The sequence below is a fragment of the Anomalospiza imberbis genome, chromosome 5 (assembly GCF_031753505.1).
Source record: "Anomalospiza imberbis isolate Cuckoo-Finch-1a 21T00152 chromosome 5, ASM3175350v1, whole genome shotgun sequence".
NCBI classification, from domain to species: domain Eukaryota; kingdom Metazoa; phylum Chordata; class Aves; order Passeriformes; family Viduidae; genus Anomalospiza; species Anomalospiza imberbis.
In genome coordinates, this window is record NC_089685.1 from 1,387,657 (window position 1) to 1,404,193 (window position 16,537).

Here is a 16,537-nt window from a genome sequence, read left to right on the forward strand (position 1 = left end):
TTCCCTAAGAGAGAACTCCTGCTCTTTTAGGAGGAAATTTCTGCTCTTTTAAGAGGAAAATGCTGTTCCTTTAAAAGGAAAATCCTGCTTCCCTAAGAGGAAAATTCTGCTCCTCTAAAAGGAAACTCCTGCTCTTTTAAGAGATGAAAATCCTGCTCTTCTAAGAGGAAACTCCTGCTCTTTTAAGAGATGAAAATCCTACTCTTCCAAGGGGAAAATCCTGCTTCCCTAAGAGGAAAATCCTGCTCTTTTAAGAGGAGAATGTTCCTTGGAGCCCCCCAAGGCCGGACTCACCGCGGTGACGCTCGAGACGTCCCGTGCGCCCTCCTCGGCAATGCCCTCTGGCTCCCTGCCTGCCACATCCAGCTCTTCCCTGGAATGATCCTGCAGGGAAAGGCTCTCGGGACAGCTGGTGGAGGAAGGCTCCTCCTCCTCCCCACAGGGCAGCTCCCCCGAGGAGGAGGACACCGTGCTGTCCACAGCTCCAGCAGCTCCGTCCGCGTCCGTCTGGGAATCCGCGGGGCTTTTCTCGGGCTGGGAAGCGCCCTGGGAAGGGGTGCTGGGATCCAGGGAGCTGCTGGGAGTCTGGTCAGGATCCGAGCCGGAGTCTGCAGGACACGTCTCGAAGCCAAAGCAGTCCTGGCTGTCGTCGCTGAGCTCCAGGAAGCCACCGGAGCTGTTGATGGAGACGAATTTCCTGGGATTGCTGTGCTCCACCACTTTCCTGGAGCTGCTCAGGAGCTTGCTGGGCTTCCTGTAGAACAGAGCCACCCACATGTGCAGGATCAGCTTCATCCCTTCCACATCGTCGGGAAGATCGGGATCCCAGGGCCTGGGAAGGGAAGCAAAGAGAGTCTGGACCATCCTCATCCTCCCTCGTTCAGCTCCAGGGAATTCATCCCTGGAGTTCATCCCTGGAGTTCATCCCTGGGAATTAATCCCTGGCTCCCTGCAGGGCTCAGCCCCAAGGCAGAGGGATACACGTTACATGATGCAGATTCCAGCTTTTTGTAGGAAAAAATAAAAATAGAGGAAATCTGAGCTCCAAAGGAGGGATGGAGAAATTTGGATCGTGGCTTTAGGTACCAATTCCAGCTGCAGAGCCATGGGCATTGCAGAATCAGGAATGGGTTGGGTGGGAAGGGAATTTAAGGATCACTCAGTGCCACCCCTGCCATGGCAGGGACACCTCCCACTGTCCCAGGCTGCTCCAGCCCCAGTGTCCAGCCTGGCCTTGGGCATTCCAGGGATCCAGGGGCAGCCCCAGCTGCTCTGGCAATTCCAGCCCAGCCAGGAATTCCTCATTCCCAAGATCCCATCCATCCCTGCCCTCTGGCAGTGGGAGCCATTCCCTGTGTCCTGTCCCTGCAGGCCTTGTCCCCAGTCCCTCTGCAGCTCTCCTGGAGCCCCTTCAGGCCCTGGAATGTGCTGGAAGCTCTCCCTGGAGCCTTCTCCTCTCCAGGGGAACATTCCCAGCTCTCCCAGCCTGACATTGGATCCATCTCCTCTCCAAGAAATTCATGGACTCAGGGGCTTCACTTGGAATCTCAGGAAACCATGAAGGGTCTCCCTTCCCTTTTCCTCTCTTTTCTGTTCCCATTTTCCATAAAGATCCCTCGGGATGGATTCTGAGTGTCCCAAATCCCAGAATCCCAGACCAGTTTGGGTGGGAAGGGACCTCAAAGCTCATTCCAGGGACACCTCCCCTATCCAAGGTGCTCCAATCGTTCCTTGAACATTCCAGGGATCCAGGGGCAGCCCCAGCTGCTCTGACAATTCCAGCCCAGCCAGGAATTCCTAATTCCCAAGATCCCATCCATCCCTGCCCTCTGGCAGTGGGAGCCATTCCCTGTGTCCTGTCCCTGCAGGCCTTGTCCCCAGTCCCTCTGCAGCTCTCCTGGAGCCCCTTTAGCTCCTGGAATGTGCTGGAAGCTCTCCCTGGATCCTTCTCCTCTCCAGGGAACATTCCCAGCTCTCCCAGGCTGGCTCAGAGCAGAGGGGCTCCAGCCCTGCAGCAGCTCCATGGATTCCTCTGGAATCTCTCCAGCAGCTCCAGGTGCTGCTGCTGTTGTCTCCAGGGCTGGGGCAGCTCTGCAGGTGGGGTCTCACCTGAGAGGGCCGGAATTCCCCAATTCCCCCTTTTCCTGCTGCCCACACCGTGGATCACCCCAGGATGGGGCGGAATTTTGGGTCCAGCACACGAGGCTGGGTCACATCCACTCTGTCCCCTCACCACCAGCCCCAAACCCTTTTTCCCAAGAAACCCCCATTCCCAAACCCATCCAGCCATCCCCAGGCTGACTTACCCATGCAGGGCACGGATGACAGTTTTCTCCAGGGAATCATTGGTGTACCTGCTGTCCAGGTGGAAGAGATATTCCTCTTCCCAACGGCACGTGACCTTCATGGAATTCCCACAGAGATTCACCGTGTGGCTCTTGGAGAAATCCTCCTTTTTCCTGGGAGAGCTGCTGCTCCGGGCGGGCTCGGCGGCGCTGCTCTGCTGGTGCCGGAACGGCAGCACCTTCCCGACCAAGGGAGCTGCTGGAGCCATCCTGGGGCCAGGACTGGGATTCTCTTTGGGATTCGTGGAGGCTTTGGGATCGTCGGGCATGGGGGAGGCGTAGGAGTGCTCGGCTGAGATGATGGAGTGTTTGTTCACCTCGGAGGCCTGCGGAGCTTGGCGGGGAGGAAACACCTGGAATACGGCGGGGATGGGAATGCCGCTGCTCCTGCTGAAGATCCCAGAGGTTTTTTCCCTGGGAGGAGAGGCCAGCTGGCTGGGATCCGTTTCTTCGGGAAGTGCCTGGCTCAGGGCCGGGCTGGAGGTGGATTTCTTGCCCTGCGTGTCCGCCCTGTGGTATTTGTGGTCGGAAGGCGCGCGCGGGGATTTGGGGTCGGAAGGGCTCCGCTGCTCCCAGGAATCCCCGGATTCCATGGGGACGACCCCAGAATCCTTGGGAATGAAGGCAGGAATGCAGGAGCCCAGGGCCAGGTCAGCCAGCAGGTTCAGGGCGTGGGAGTCGCTGTCGTCCCCTGGCAGGGCAAAGGCAACGCCGGGAATTGCCGTGGGAGGAACATCCCTTGGGAGCTCTGCTCCGGGGGGTTCGGATGAGGCTTCGCTGGGGAGCTCCGAGAGCAGCTCCGTCCGCTCTGGGGGGAACAGAGGGGAAAACCCACTTAGAACGGAAAAAATCCATCGAAAAGGGAAAAAATCAACCCAGAAAGGGAAAACATCAATTCAGAAAGGGAAAAATCCATTAAAATTAAAAGGGATAAAATCAATCAAAAAGGGAAAACTCAATTTTAAAAGGGAAAAATCCATTGAAAAAGGGAAAAATCCATTGAAAAAGGGAAGAAATCCATTGAAAAAGGGAAAAATCCATTGAAAAAGGGAAAAAATCCATTGAAAAAGGGAAAAAATCCATTGAAAAAGGGAAAAATCCATTGAAAAGGGAAAAAATCAACCCAGAAAGGGAAAAAATCAATTCAGAAAGGGAAAAATCCATTGAAAAAGGGAAAAAATTTAAAAGGGATAAAATCAATCAAAAAGGGAAAACTCAATTTTAAAAGGGAAAAATCCATTTAAAAAGGAGAAAAAATCCATTTTAAAAGGGAAGAAATCCATTGAAAAAGGGAAAAAAATTTAAAAGGGATAAAATCAATCAAAAAGGGAAAAAATCCATTTAAAAAGGGAAAAATCCATTTAAAAAGGGAAAAAAAATCAATTTTAAAAGGGAAGAAATCAATTTTAAAATGGAAAAAAAATTTAAAAGGGATAAAATCAATCAAAAAGGGAAAACTCAATTTTAAAAGGGAAAAATCCATTTAAAAAGGGAAAAAATCCATTGAAAAAGGGAAAAAATCCATTTTAAATGGGAAGAAATCAATTTTAAAAGGAAAAAAAATTTAAACGGGATAAAATCAATCAAAAAGGGAAAAAATCCATTTAAAAAGGGAAAAATCCATTTAAAAAGGGCAATAAATCCATTTCAAAAGGGAAGAAATCAATTTTAAAAGGGAAAAAAATTTAAAAGGGATAAAATCAATCAAAAAGGGAAAAAAATCCATTTTAAAAGGGAAAAAATCCATTTAAAAAGGGAAAAAATCATTTTTAAAAGGGAAGAAATCAATTTTAAAAGGGAAAAAACATTAAGAGGGATAAAATCAATCAAAAAGGGAAAACTCAATTTTAAAAGGGAAAAAATCAATTTAAAAAGGGAAAAATCCATTTAAAAAGGAAAAAAAATCAATTTTAAAAGGGAAGAAATCAATTTTAAAAGGGAAAAAATTTGAAAGGGATAAAATCAATCAAAAAGGGAAAACTCAATTTTAAAAGGGAAAAAATCCATTTAGAAAGGGGAAAAAATAAATTTAAGAAGGGGGAAAAATCAGTTTCAAAAGGGAAAAATCCATTTAAAGAGGGAAAAATCCATTTAAAAAGGGGAAAAAATCCATTTCAAAAGTGGAAAAAATCCATTTAAAAAGGGGAAAAAATCCATTTAAAAAGGGGAAAAATCCATTTAAAAAGGGGAAAAATCAATCAAGGCCTCCCAGCTCTGCCCCAAGGAGGGGTTTGAGGCAGGTTCTCAGGGAAAAAGATTTTTTTTTTTCCAAAGATGGATTTTCCACAATTTAAAAAACATCTCCCTGGTCATGCAGGTCATAGATAGCAGGAAATGATCCACAGCTGGGAATTAGATTTATGCAGGAATAAAAGGGACAGGATCCAGTGAGAACAAAATCCAGTTCAAAACAAAATTTTAAATTTTCATTTTCCTTAAGCCTTTTTATTCTGCTTTGATTTTTCCTTGAAGGTTGAGTATTTGGGATTTCCCCCGATGAGTTCTGTGCTGTTCTTGCAACAATTTAGGTGCAGAGACCCCAGAAAAAGCCCAAAAGCAGAGCTCAAACCCCCTGATCTTCGAGGAGCACACACGGGAAGCTGGGGGAATCCCAACGGAATAATTCAGAAATATCCAATTTTTGGGGTTGAAAATCCCAGGATGAAGCCAGGGAATCAGGTGAATTCCTGCTCTTAAAATCCAGCCCCAAAATTTCCCTTCCAGGGGAAAGAAAAATCCTGAAACCCCAGCTGGGCTCAAGGCCCGCGAGTGACTTTTAATTTCCATGGGAAGGGCAGAGTGGGACATAAAATTGGGGGTTTCTAACAGCCAAACTCGGGGGTTTTTTGGGATTTTTGGGGTTTTGCAGGAGCCATCCCACGGGAGAGATGCTGGATGCACTCCGGGCGCTCCAAAGGCAACGAGGGGATGTCGGATCACGGAATGCTGGAAGGGAATTTAAGGATCATCCCATTCCAACCCCACGGCTCATCCCATTATCGAGTGGGACACACAACTGGGGGTTTCTAACAGCCCAACTCGGGGTTTTTTTGGGATTTTGGGGGTTTTGCAGGAGCCATCCCACGGGAGAGATGCTGGATGGGCGCTCCAAAGGCAACGAGGGGATGTCGGATCGCGGAATGCTGGAAGGGAATTTAGGGATCATCCCATAGAAAACCCACGGCTCATCCCATTATCGAGTGGGACACACAACTGGGGGTTTCTAACAGCCCAACTCGGGGTTTTTTTGGGATTTTTGGGGGTTTTGCAGGAGCCATCCCACGGGAGAGATGCTGGATGCACTCCGGGCGCTCCAAAGGCAACGAGGGGATGTCGGATCGCGGAATGCTGGAAGGGAATTTAAGGATCATCCCATTCCAACCCCACGGCTCATCCCATTATCGAGTGGGACACACAACTGGGGGTTTCTAACAGCCAAACTCGGGGGTTTTTTGGGATTTTTGGGGTTTTGCAGGAGCCATCCCACGGGAGAGATGCTGGATGGGCGCTCCAAAGGCAACGAGGGGATGTCGGATCGCGGAATGCTGGAAGGGAATTTAGGGATCATCCCATAGAAAACCCACGGCTCATCCCATTATCGAGTGGGACACACAACTGGGGGTTTCTAACAGCCAAACTCGGGGTATTTTTTGGGATTTTGGGGGTTTTGCAGGAGCCATCCCACGGGAGAGATGCTGGATGCACTCCGGGTGCTCCAAAGGCAACGAGGGGATGTCGGATCGTGGAATGCTGGAAGGGAATTTAAGGATCATCCCATTCCAACCCCACGGCTCATCCCATTATCGAGTGGGACACACAATTGGGGGTTTCTAACAGCCAAACTCAGGGATTTTTTGGGATTTTTGGGGTTTTGCAGGAGCCATCCCACGGGAGAGATGCTGGATGCACTCCGGGTGCTCCAAAGGCAACGAGGGGATGTCGGATCGTGGAAGGCTGGAAGGGAATTTAAGGATCATCCCATTCCAACCCCACGGCTCATCCCATTATCGAGTGGGACACACAACTGGGGGTTTCTAACAGCCAAACTCTGTTTTTTTTGGGATTTTTGGGGTTTTGCAGGAGCCATCCCACGGGAGAGATGCTGGATGCACTCCGGGTGCTCCAAAGGCAACGAGGGGATGTCGGATCGTGGAATGCTGGAAGGACTTTAGGGATCGTCCCATTCCAATCCCATGGCTCATCCCATTATCGAGTGGGACACACAACTGGGGGTTTCTAACAGCCAAACTCGGGGGTTTTTTGGGATTTTTGGGGGTTTTGCAGGAGCCATCCCACGGGAGAGATGCTGGATGCACTCCGGGCGCTCCAAAGGCAACGAGGGGATGTCGGATCACGGAATGCTGGAAGGGAATTTAGGGATCATCCCATTCCAACCCCACGGCTCATCCCATTATCGAGTGGGACTCACAACTGGGGGTTTCTAACAGCCAAACTCAGGGATTTTTTGGGATTTTTTGGGGTTTTGCAGGAGCCATCCCACGGGAGAGATGCTGGATGGGCGCTCCAAAGGCAACAAGGAGATGTCGGATCGTGGAATGCTGGAAGGGACTTTAGGGATCATCCCATTCCAATCCCACTATCCCAGGCTGCTCCTGGCCTTGGACACTCCAGGGATCCAGGAGGATTCTCTGGGAATTCCATCCCAGAATTTCCCCCCAGTATGCGACATTTCCCCCGTTTCAATCCAAAGCTGTTGATTTCATCCCTGCCATTGGATGGCTCAGCTTTTTAAAGGAATTTTTTCCCAAGGGAATATTTTCTCACCGCTCCCTTCCTGCTGCTTCTCCGGAGGTTCTGACGCTCTGTTTTCCACGTTTTTCTGCATTTTGCTTTTCCCTGGCTTTGTGCCACTCTCAGTGACAGGAACCTTCTTGGAGTCCAGGTTTTCCAGGGTCTTTGGCCTCTTTGCCTCCACGCCAGGACCATTGGGAGCGGAGCCTTCCTTCTCAGCACTTTCACACTGGGGCTTGTGGACAATTTCTGCAGCCAGGACCTCTGCACCTGGGACAGGGAAAAGGAGGGGTTGGTTTTCATTTGGGAATGCTTTGGGTTAAAAATTCATTGGGAAGAGGGAGGGATGGGGGGAAGGGGTTTTGGTGATTTTACTCCCCATTATCCTGATTTAATTGGGAATATAATTAATTTATTCCCAATTCAAACAGGATAATGAGAAGTAAAATCTGACCTGGAAGCAGCCAGTTTCAGGCAGCTTCCCTGGGATAATTCCTGAGATTTATCTGCATGCTCCAGGCACTTGCAAAGCTCCTGGATGGCTCCCAGTGAACCCTGAGCATCCCAGCTGGATGGAAGGTGGAAACCAATCCGTATATTTTTCCAGCACTCACCTCTTTTCCTTCCATGTGGCAACTGCAAATTGGCCAATTTCAGCATGGGCTCGTTGGAATTGCCCGTGGATCCCAATTTTTTGGGACAAGAGGAAGCAACGTTGATTTTTTTCTTGGCTGCCTCCCTGCTCTTGCTGTTGTTCTCTCCGGGTTGTGTTTGTGCCTCGAGGGGTGGCACATTCTTCCCGAGGATCCTGCTGGATTTCCTCCTGATCTCCCGGCCCCAGGGCTTGATGGGAGAGGTGACGCTTTTTGGGAATCTCTCCGGAGCGAGACTGGGAAGCTCTGTCTTATCCTGCATTATTCCCTCTGCTCTGGTGGGAGGAGCAGGATTTGGGGGCACTGAGGAGGAGGAGGAATTCCCAGGATCAGCTCCCAAATTCCTGCCAGCCCCACTGAGACACTGCAAGGCTGCTGAGATCCCCAGGGTGAAGCTGCTGGGGTCGGAGAGGTAACGCCGCAGCTGGGCCAGGGATCGCTCTGAGAGCTTTTGGGAAGGGTGAGCATCCCCATCCTGGCACGGAGAGGGGACAGGAGCAATGGGAACGTCACTGCTCTGGCCAGGGGTGGGCTGAGAGTTTTCCTGCAGCTTTGCATATTCCTGGAGGTGCTCCTGGATGCAGGGGCTGCCTGTGGCATTCCAGGAGGAACTGGCTGCTTTCCGTAAGGCGTAGCGGAGTCCCGGCAAAACGGAGGCGATTTTCAGGGAGATGGCACTGCTGGCACTGCCCTCCTTCCCATCCTTTGGGTCCTGCTTTTCCACTGGGAAAGGAAAATCAAAGCGGTTTTAAATCCGGTTAGCAAAGGAGTGAATTCACTAAGTCATTTCCCTGGTGCAGGGAAACATTGGAGGGAAGGGGAAGAAGGAAAAGGAAAGAGGAAAGCAGAAAGGAAAAGGAAAAAAAGGAAAGGGAAAGGGGAAAGGGGAGGAAAGGAAAGGGGAAAGGAAAGAGGGGAAAGGAAAGAGCGGAAAGGAAAGAGGGGAAAGGAAACATTGAAGTAAAAAGCTCCAAAAATCAGACTGCAAAAGGATCAGCCCTGGGGAAATGTCCAAATGCTTTGGATGGATCCCACCAAAGATCCCAAACCTGCTCTGTGTGGATCCCACCACACATCCCAACCTTTGAGCAGAAAATTCAGCTTCTGAAGAGCAATGGGACCTTTGAGCCAGGACTCCAGCCTAAACCAGAGCCTGGGGGCAGCACAGGGAGGCTCCTACCTCTGGGGCTCAGGGCCCGGGGCGAGCTGAACAGGAACAGGGCCAGCAGGCTGACGGGCTCCTTGGGCTCCAGGCCTGCAAAGAAGAGGGCTGGGGTCAGAAACCAGGCGTAGTGTGAGAAACCAGGCTTAAGTGTGAGAAACCAGGCTTAGTGTGAGAAACCAGGCTTAGTGTGAGAAACCAGGCTTAGTGTGAGAAACCAGGCTTAAGTGTGAGAAACCAGGCTTAGGTTAAAACAACAGGTGTCAGGTTAAAACAACAGGTTTAGTTTGAGAAACCAGGTTTGGGCTCAGAAACCTGGTTTTTGTTGAGAAACCAGGTTCAGTTTGAGAAACTAGGTTTGGGTTAAGGTACCGGGTTTGTGTTAAGAAACCAAGTTTTAAATAAGAAACCAGGGTTTGGTTAAGAAACCATGTTCAGTTTGAGAAAACAGGTTTTGGTTAAGGAACCACGTTTAGTTTGAAAAATCACGTTTAGGTTAAGAAACCAGGTTTAGTGTGGGAAACCAGGCTCAGTTCGAGAAACCAGGCTTAGTTTAGAAAAACAGGTTTGGGCTCAGAAACCACGCGTAGCCAGAGAAACCAGGCTTAGTTTCAGAAACCAGGTTTGGGTTAAGAAACCAGGTTTGGGTTAAGAAACCAGGTTCAGTTTGAGAAACTAGGCTTTGTTTAAGAAACCAGGTTTAGTTTAGGTTCCTAAGCCTCCAAAACCCAGCAGGAATTAAGCCCAGCCCCAGCCCGGCCTTACCGTCCTCCCGAGCCAAGGCTGAGGACGCAAGCAGGATGAGAACCCCTTGGTCCTGTAAATATTTGATGATTGCCTGCAACAAACAGAAAAAAAAAAATAAAATCAAACTCTGCTCCTTCCCTGCCTCCTGTGCCAGCTGGGATCCAAAACATTCCTTGCTCAGGCCTAAAATTCCTTAAAATAAAGAAATATCCTTATCAAGCTGGCTGGATTTAATGAGGATTAATAATCCATCCCTGCCAGGAATTGCAGCCCGAATGGGAAGGTTTTCCCAGCATCCTGGGAAAGGACAAAATTCCAGCATCCTGGGAAAACAGAAAATCCCAGCACCCGGGAAACACAATATTCCAGAATCCTGGAAAGCACAGCATTCCAGCATGCAGGGAAATCACTAAATTCCAGCCAGCTGGGAGAAGTCAAAATTCTAGGATCCTGCAAAAGACAAAACCCCAGCAGCCTGGAAATAGACAAACTTCCAGCATCCCAGGAAAGCCAGCAAATTCCAGCATCCTGGGAAAAGAACACACAAAATTCCAGCAGCCTGGAAAAGACAAAATTCCAGCCACCACCTGGCTGGAGCTCAGCTGGATTTTGGCAGCATCAATGAATCTTCGGGGGAAAAAAAAAAAAAAAATTGGCTGATTTTAAAAAGCCCTGGAATTGTGTCCCAGATTTCCAGGAGCAGATGGATAAAGAGATAAAAATCAGCTTCTCCTTGTGTTTGGTGCCTGGGATTGCCTTTCCTTTTCCAAACTTGGATCTTTCTTGCATTTTTCCAGGAATCTTCAGGGAACTGGATAAACCTGGAAGTGCCCTGATCCCATTCCATGCACCCAGGATTTGGACTGGTACCCATTCCTTCAGGAAAACACAACAACCTTGGGAGTTGTGGACAATCCCAGGGAAATACTCGGGATCCAGCAGAGCAGCTCCTCCTTTGGGTGCTCAGGGCAGAGAGGAGAAGGGCTAAGAGGCAGGAATTCCCAAGGAATCGCTGGGAATTCTCAGGGCCGGGATGGTTTCAGGAAGATGAGGAGGAAGGGAAGCCCTGACATCACTCAGCACCCAGGGGAGCCAAAGCCACGCTTCCTTTTCATTCCATTTTATTCCTTTTTATTCCGTTTTATTCCTTTTTATTCCGTTTTATTCCATTTTATTCCGTTTTATTCCGTTTTATTCCGTTGGAGCGCTAAATACTAAACATTTTAAACTTCCTGTACAAACGAACTCTAACTCCCAAGAGAACACTGCATTTAACCTAAAGCCATTAAAAAAACCCTTCCAAAATGAATGAATAGCATTAAATTCCAAGCGTGTAGTTAATTAAAAGTGTGTAATATCACAAAGTAAAAAAACTTAAAAGTTCGGAGTTTTAAAATATAGTAATATAAAAAAAAGAAAAAAAAAAGATTTTAAGACGAACACAAATTGTTCTTCTTTACCTTCTTCTTCTTAAGTTTAAGTAATATTTTATAATTAAACAGAAAAGCTGGCAGTGTGGGCTTCAAAAAAATCAATTATTAAGTTAAGAATAAAATAGTTTAAGCATCATTTCTTAATTAAATCATTTAACCTTAAAAAAACCTTGTAACAAAAACCATGCCATTATAACCAGTATAATTACAGTATTATTAGAATTCTAATAATTATAATAGTATTATATTATAGCCATCATATATGCACATAGATAATGGTTATAAAGGTTATAAATATGCATAAACACAAAAATAGATATATATTTTATATATTTATATGGAATACATACTACAATACCATATTGCAATATTATATTATTATATTCTGATATGTATCATAATATGCTATACTATAATTAATAGATTATAATATTATGATTTAATATATCATATTATAACACAATACAATATATATATAAATATATATATATATAATCTTATAATAATTTTATACCTTATTACTAAAAAAACCTTGTAACAAAAACCATGCCATTATAACCAGTATAATTACAGTATTATTAGAATTCTAATAATTATAATAGTACAATATTATAGCCATCATATATGCACATAGATAATGGTTATAAAGGTTATAAATATGCATAAACACAAAAATAGATATATATTTTATATATTTATATGGAATACATACTACAATACCATATTGCAATATTATATTATTATATTCTGATATGTATCATAATATGCTATACTATAATTAATAGATTATAATATTATGATTTAATATATCATATTATAACACAATACAATATATATATAAATATATATATATATAATCTTATAATAATTTTATACCTTATTACTAAAAAAACCTTGTAACAAAAACCATGCCATTATAACCAGTATAATTACAGTATTATTAGAATTCTAATAATTATAATAGTACAATATTATAGCCATCATATATGCACATAGATAATGGTTATAAAGGTTATAAATATGCATAAACACAGGTGCATATAGATATATATTTTATATATTTATATGGAATACATACTACAATACCATATTGCAATATTATATTATTATATTCTGATATATATCATAATATGCTATACTATAATTAATAGATTATAATATTATAATTTAATATATAATATTATAACGCAATACAATATATATATAAAAATATATATATCATCGTATAATCATTTTATACCTTATTACTAAAAAAACCTTGTAACAAAAACCATGCCATTATAACCAGTATAATTCCAGTATTATTAGAATTCTAATAATTATAATAGTATTATATTATAGCCATCATATATGCACATAGATAATGGTTATAAAGGTTATAAATATGCATAAACACAGGTGTATATAGATATATATTTTATATATTTATATGGAATACATACTACAATAACATATTGCAACAATATTATATTATTATTTTATCCTGATATATATCATGCTATACTATATTATAATTAATAGATTAAAATATTATATTGTAATATAGAATATTATAATATATAACATTATAATGTAATATATAATATTATAATGTAATATATAATATTATAATGTAATATATAATATTACAATGTAATACAATATATATATAAATATATATATATATATATATATATAAAATCTTATAATAATTTTATACCTCATTACTAAAAAAACCCTACAAATCTCACTACAGTAAAGCAATTACATTAGTAAAAAATAATAAACACCTAAGTCTAAACACAAACTATCACCTCGAATACCTTCAATCCCAACCTCAACAAGAATTAAATTTAAAAAGCCCGAACCCCAGCCTAACCGCAGGAAGGGAATTCCCTGCTTTTCCCGCAGCACGGAAAGGGAAAGGAAATCCAGGGAATTCTGTCTGGGAGCCGCGGCCAAAGCGGATTCACCCACAGAGGCCGAGAGCAGAGGGAGGGGAGGCAGGGACACATCCCACGGGGGCTGGAATGAGGGAGGTGGGACTAATCCAGGCTGCTCTGCCATGGGATCACGGAATGGGCCGGCTGGGACGGGAATGTAAGGATCACCCAGTGCCACTCTGCCATGGCAGGGACACCTCCCACTGTCCCCATGTCCAGCCTGGCCTTGGACATTGCAGGGATCAGGGGCAGCCCCAGCTGCTCTGGCAATTCCAGCCCAGCCAGGAATTCCCAATTCCCAAGATCCCATCCATCCCTGCCCTCTGGCAGTGGGAGCCATTCCCTGTGTCCTGTCCCTGCAGGCCTTGTCCCCAGTCCCTCTGCAGCTCTCCTGGAGCCCCTTCAGGGCCTGGAATGTGCTGGAAGCTCTCCCTGGAGCCTTCTCCTCTCCAGGGGAACATTCCCAGCTCTCCCAGCCTGACATTGGATCCATCTCCTCTCCAAGAAATTCATGGACTCAGGGGCTTCACTTGGAATCTCAGGAAACCATGAAGGGTCTCCCTTCCCTTTTCCTCTCTTTTCTGTCCCCATTTTCCATAAAGATCCCTCGGGATGGATTCTGAGTGTCCCAAATCCCAGAATCCTGGACCAGTTTGGGTGGGAAGGGACCCCAAAGCTCATTCCAGGGACACCTCCCCTATCCAGGGTGCTCCAATCCTTCCTTGGACATTCCAGGGATCCAGCCCCAGCTGCTCTGGCAATTCCAGCCCAGCCAGGAATTCCTCATTCCCAAGATCCCACCCCAATCTCCCTTTCCCAGGGAATCCCCTCCATTCCCAGCTCTCCCATCCTGGGATTGGATCCATCCCCACCCAGACTCCGCTCCAGGAAGGAATTTTGGGATCCGGGGGCTTCACTGTGAATCTCAGGACTCCAGGAATGGTCTCCCTTCCCTTTCCATCCCCAACTTCCATAAAAATCCCTTGGGATGGATTCTGAGCCCCCTTGATCCCAGAAGGGTTTGGGTGGGAAGGGACCTCAAATCCCATCCCATTCCAATCCCACCATCCCGGGCTGCTCCAGCCTGGCCTTGGACATTCCAGGGATCCAGGACAGCCCCAGCTGCTCTGGCAATTCCAGCCCAGCCAGGAATTCCCAATTCCCAAGATCCCATCCATCCCTGCCCTCTGGCAGTGGGAGCCATTCCCTGTGTCCTGTCCCTGCAGGCCTTGTCCCAGTCCCTCTGCAGCTCTCCTGGAGCCCCTTCAGGCCCTGGAATGTGCTGGAAGCTCTCCCTGGAGCCCTCTGCTCTCTCTCCAGGGAACATTCCCAGTTTTCCAGCCTCCCCTGCCCATCCTGGTGCTCCCAAGCCCCAGGAGGGAGGAGCAGCAGCTCTGGGACAGCTCTGGGGTGCACAAAACCCCTTGGAGTTGAAGGGAGCTTTGCCCTTCAATATTCCAACATTCCACCCCTCTCCTGGCAGCTGGAACTGCATTTCCCCCAGCTGAGGGACCAAGGCACAAAGCTCAGGAGCTGCACCTGGAGCTGCAGGAATTTCTCTCCAGCTCCTGTGGACAACTGGAAAACCCAAGTTTCCTGTGGGGATTTGTGAGCCTTAACCCCGTCAGGCACCTCCTGCCTCCAGCAAAATCCGCTGCAATTCCCAAATGAATTCCTCTGCTGATCCTTCCTCCTCGTTCCCATGGCTTTGCCATCCTGACATGGATGACTGGGATTTCTCCGGGTGGTTTTCCACCTTCCTGGGGCTTCCAGGCCACGATCTGCCTGCTGCTGGCCTTGGAAATGAAGATTCCAACCAAGATTCCAGCTCAGAGCCAGGGGAGGATGGATGATCCCAGCTCTGGGTTTACAGGAAGAGCCAAGCCCAGCCCCAGTCCCAGCTGTGGGTTTGTCCTGGGGACACCAGGCTCAAATGCGCTGGGAAAAACAGAATATTAAATATATATCCCAGGGAAAAACCTCCAGAAATAATTCCCAGCTCGTGGTGTTAACCTTCACGTGACAAACACAAAAAATAAATGTTTGAGAGCAACAAAATAGGAAAATAACATTTAAAGCAGGGAAATTAATTCCATGCTGCATTAGCTGTGGATAATGACACCAAAAATGCCATTTAAAGGCCACTTTTCTCCCAGCAGAGCACTCACCAAGTCCTTCTCCTTCAGATTTTCCACCAGCTGATCCATTTTGGATTGATCCTTATTGGATATTTCCACCTCATAGAGACTGGAGTAAACACCCTGAAAGCAGACTGGGGGGGAAAGAAAGGATTTGGGGTTGGGATGGTGATTTTCCAGGGATTCTGTCCCAGCAGCGTGGAGGTGGAATTGGTGGGAGCACTGGAAATCGGGATATTTCACACCCACCTTCATTCCTAGTGTAATTTTTTTTCCCAAATGCAGCTTCTGGCAGTTTTTTCTTCAAGTCAGACAATCCCATGACGTGTTTGATGTCCAGGCTGGGAGGCCTGAGGGGATGAAGCACAAAAAAAAAAAAATATCAGGATTAAGGAGAGCTGGGAGTTCTGTGGAGCCAAAAAAAAAGCTCTGGAAAAATGCAGCTTGCTCAGGGATCCTGTGTGCAAATCCTGAAAATCATCAAATCACAGACCCTCGGATGTTTAAAGCCAGGCTTGGAGCAGTGTGACTTAGTGGGAGGTATCAGAACTAAATTAATTTAAAGGACTTTATCTCCTCACCCAGCTGTGACCAAAAATGGGCTTAGTTTGAGAAACCAGGCTTAGTTTAAGAAAACAGGTTTAGTTTGAGAAACCAGGCTTAGGTTAAGAAAACAGGTTTAGTTTGAGAAACCAGGCTTAGGTTAAGAAAACAGGTTTAGTTTGAGAAACCAGATTTAGGGTTAAGAAAACAGATTTAGTTTAAGAAACCAAGGTTCAGTTTGAGGAACCAGGTTTGGGTTAAGGAATCAGGTTCAGTTTGAAAAGCCAGGCTTAGTGTGATAAGCCAGGCTCAGTGTGTGACCCCAGGCTCAGTAACAGAAACCATGCTCAGATTAAGCTCAGCTCAGGTACATAAATCTGGCTCAGGTACATAAGCCCGGCTCAGTGCGCTAAGCCCAGCCCAGCCCCACTCACAGCTGGGCGGGCACGCTGCCCGCGCTGTGCTAAGCCCGGCTCAGTGCGCTAAGCCCAGCCCAGCCCCACTCACAGCTGGGCGGGCACGCTGCCCGCGCTGTGCTAAGCCCGGCTCAGTGCGCTAAGCCCAGCCCAGCCCCACTCACAGCTGGGCGGGCACGCTGCCCGCGCTGTGCTCGCTCCTCAGGCCGATGGTGCAGAGGCGCTGGCCCCCGATGCACAGCTGGCCCCGCCACGGGCACGGCGCCGCTGCCGAGAGCGACCGCGGCTCTGCGGAGGGAACGGGAGAGGGGAGAGAACAATCCATGGGGAAATCCAAACCCCAAAAACCACAACTTCAAAAACCCCAAACCCAACCTGAAAAACCACAACCCCAACCCCAAAAACCACAACCCCAAAAAGCCCAAA

At 46.6% G+C, this 16,537-nt stretch overlaps 1 protein-coding gene across 1 annotated transcript in view; it reads right to left on the reverse strand.

Annotated features, from left to right (window-relative positions):
* Positions 1 to 16,537, reverse strand: part of TASOR2 (transcription activation suppressor family member 2) — a 46,628-nt gene that overhangs the window by 9,662 nt on the left and 20,429 nt on the right. Inside the window, exons 9-17 of the mRNA XM_068189428.1 lie at positions 16,276 to 16,464; positions 15,402 to 15,502; positions 15,183 to 15,286; positions 9,678 to 9,750; positions 8,931 to 9,005; positions 7,712 to 8,473; positions 7,131 to 7,367; positions 2,307 to 3,153; positions 295 to 832 (exon numbers count right to left, since the gene is read on the reverse strand). Coding sequence (XP_068045529.1) covers positions 295 to 832; positions 2,307 to 3,153; positions 7,131 to 7,367; positions 7,712 to 8,473; positions 8,931 to 9,005; positions 9,678 to 9,750; positions 15,183 to 15,286; positions 15,402 to 15,502; positions 16,276 to 16,464 — 2,926 coding nt within the window. The remainder of the gene's footprint in view (positions 1 to 294; positions 833 to 2,306; positions 3,154 to 7,130; positions 7,368 to 7,711; positions 8,474 to 8,930; positions 9,006 to 9,677; positions 9,751 to 15,182; positions 15,287 to 15,401; positions 15,503 to 16,275; positions 16,465 to 16,537) is intronic.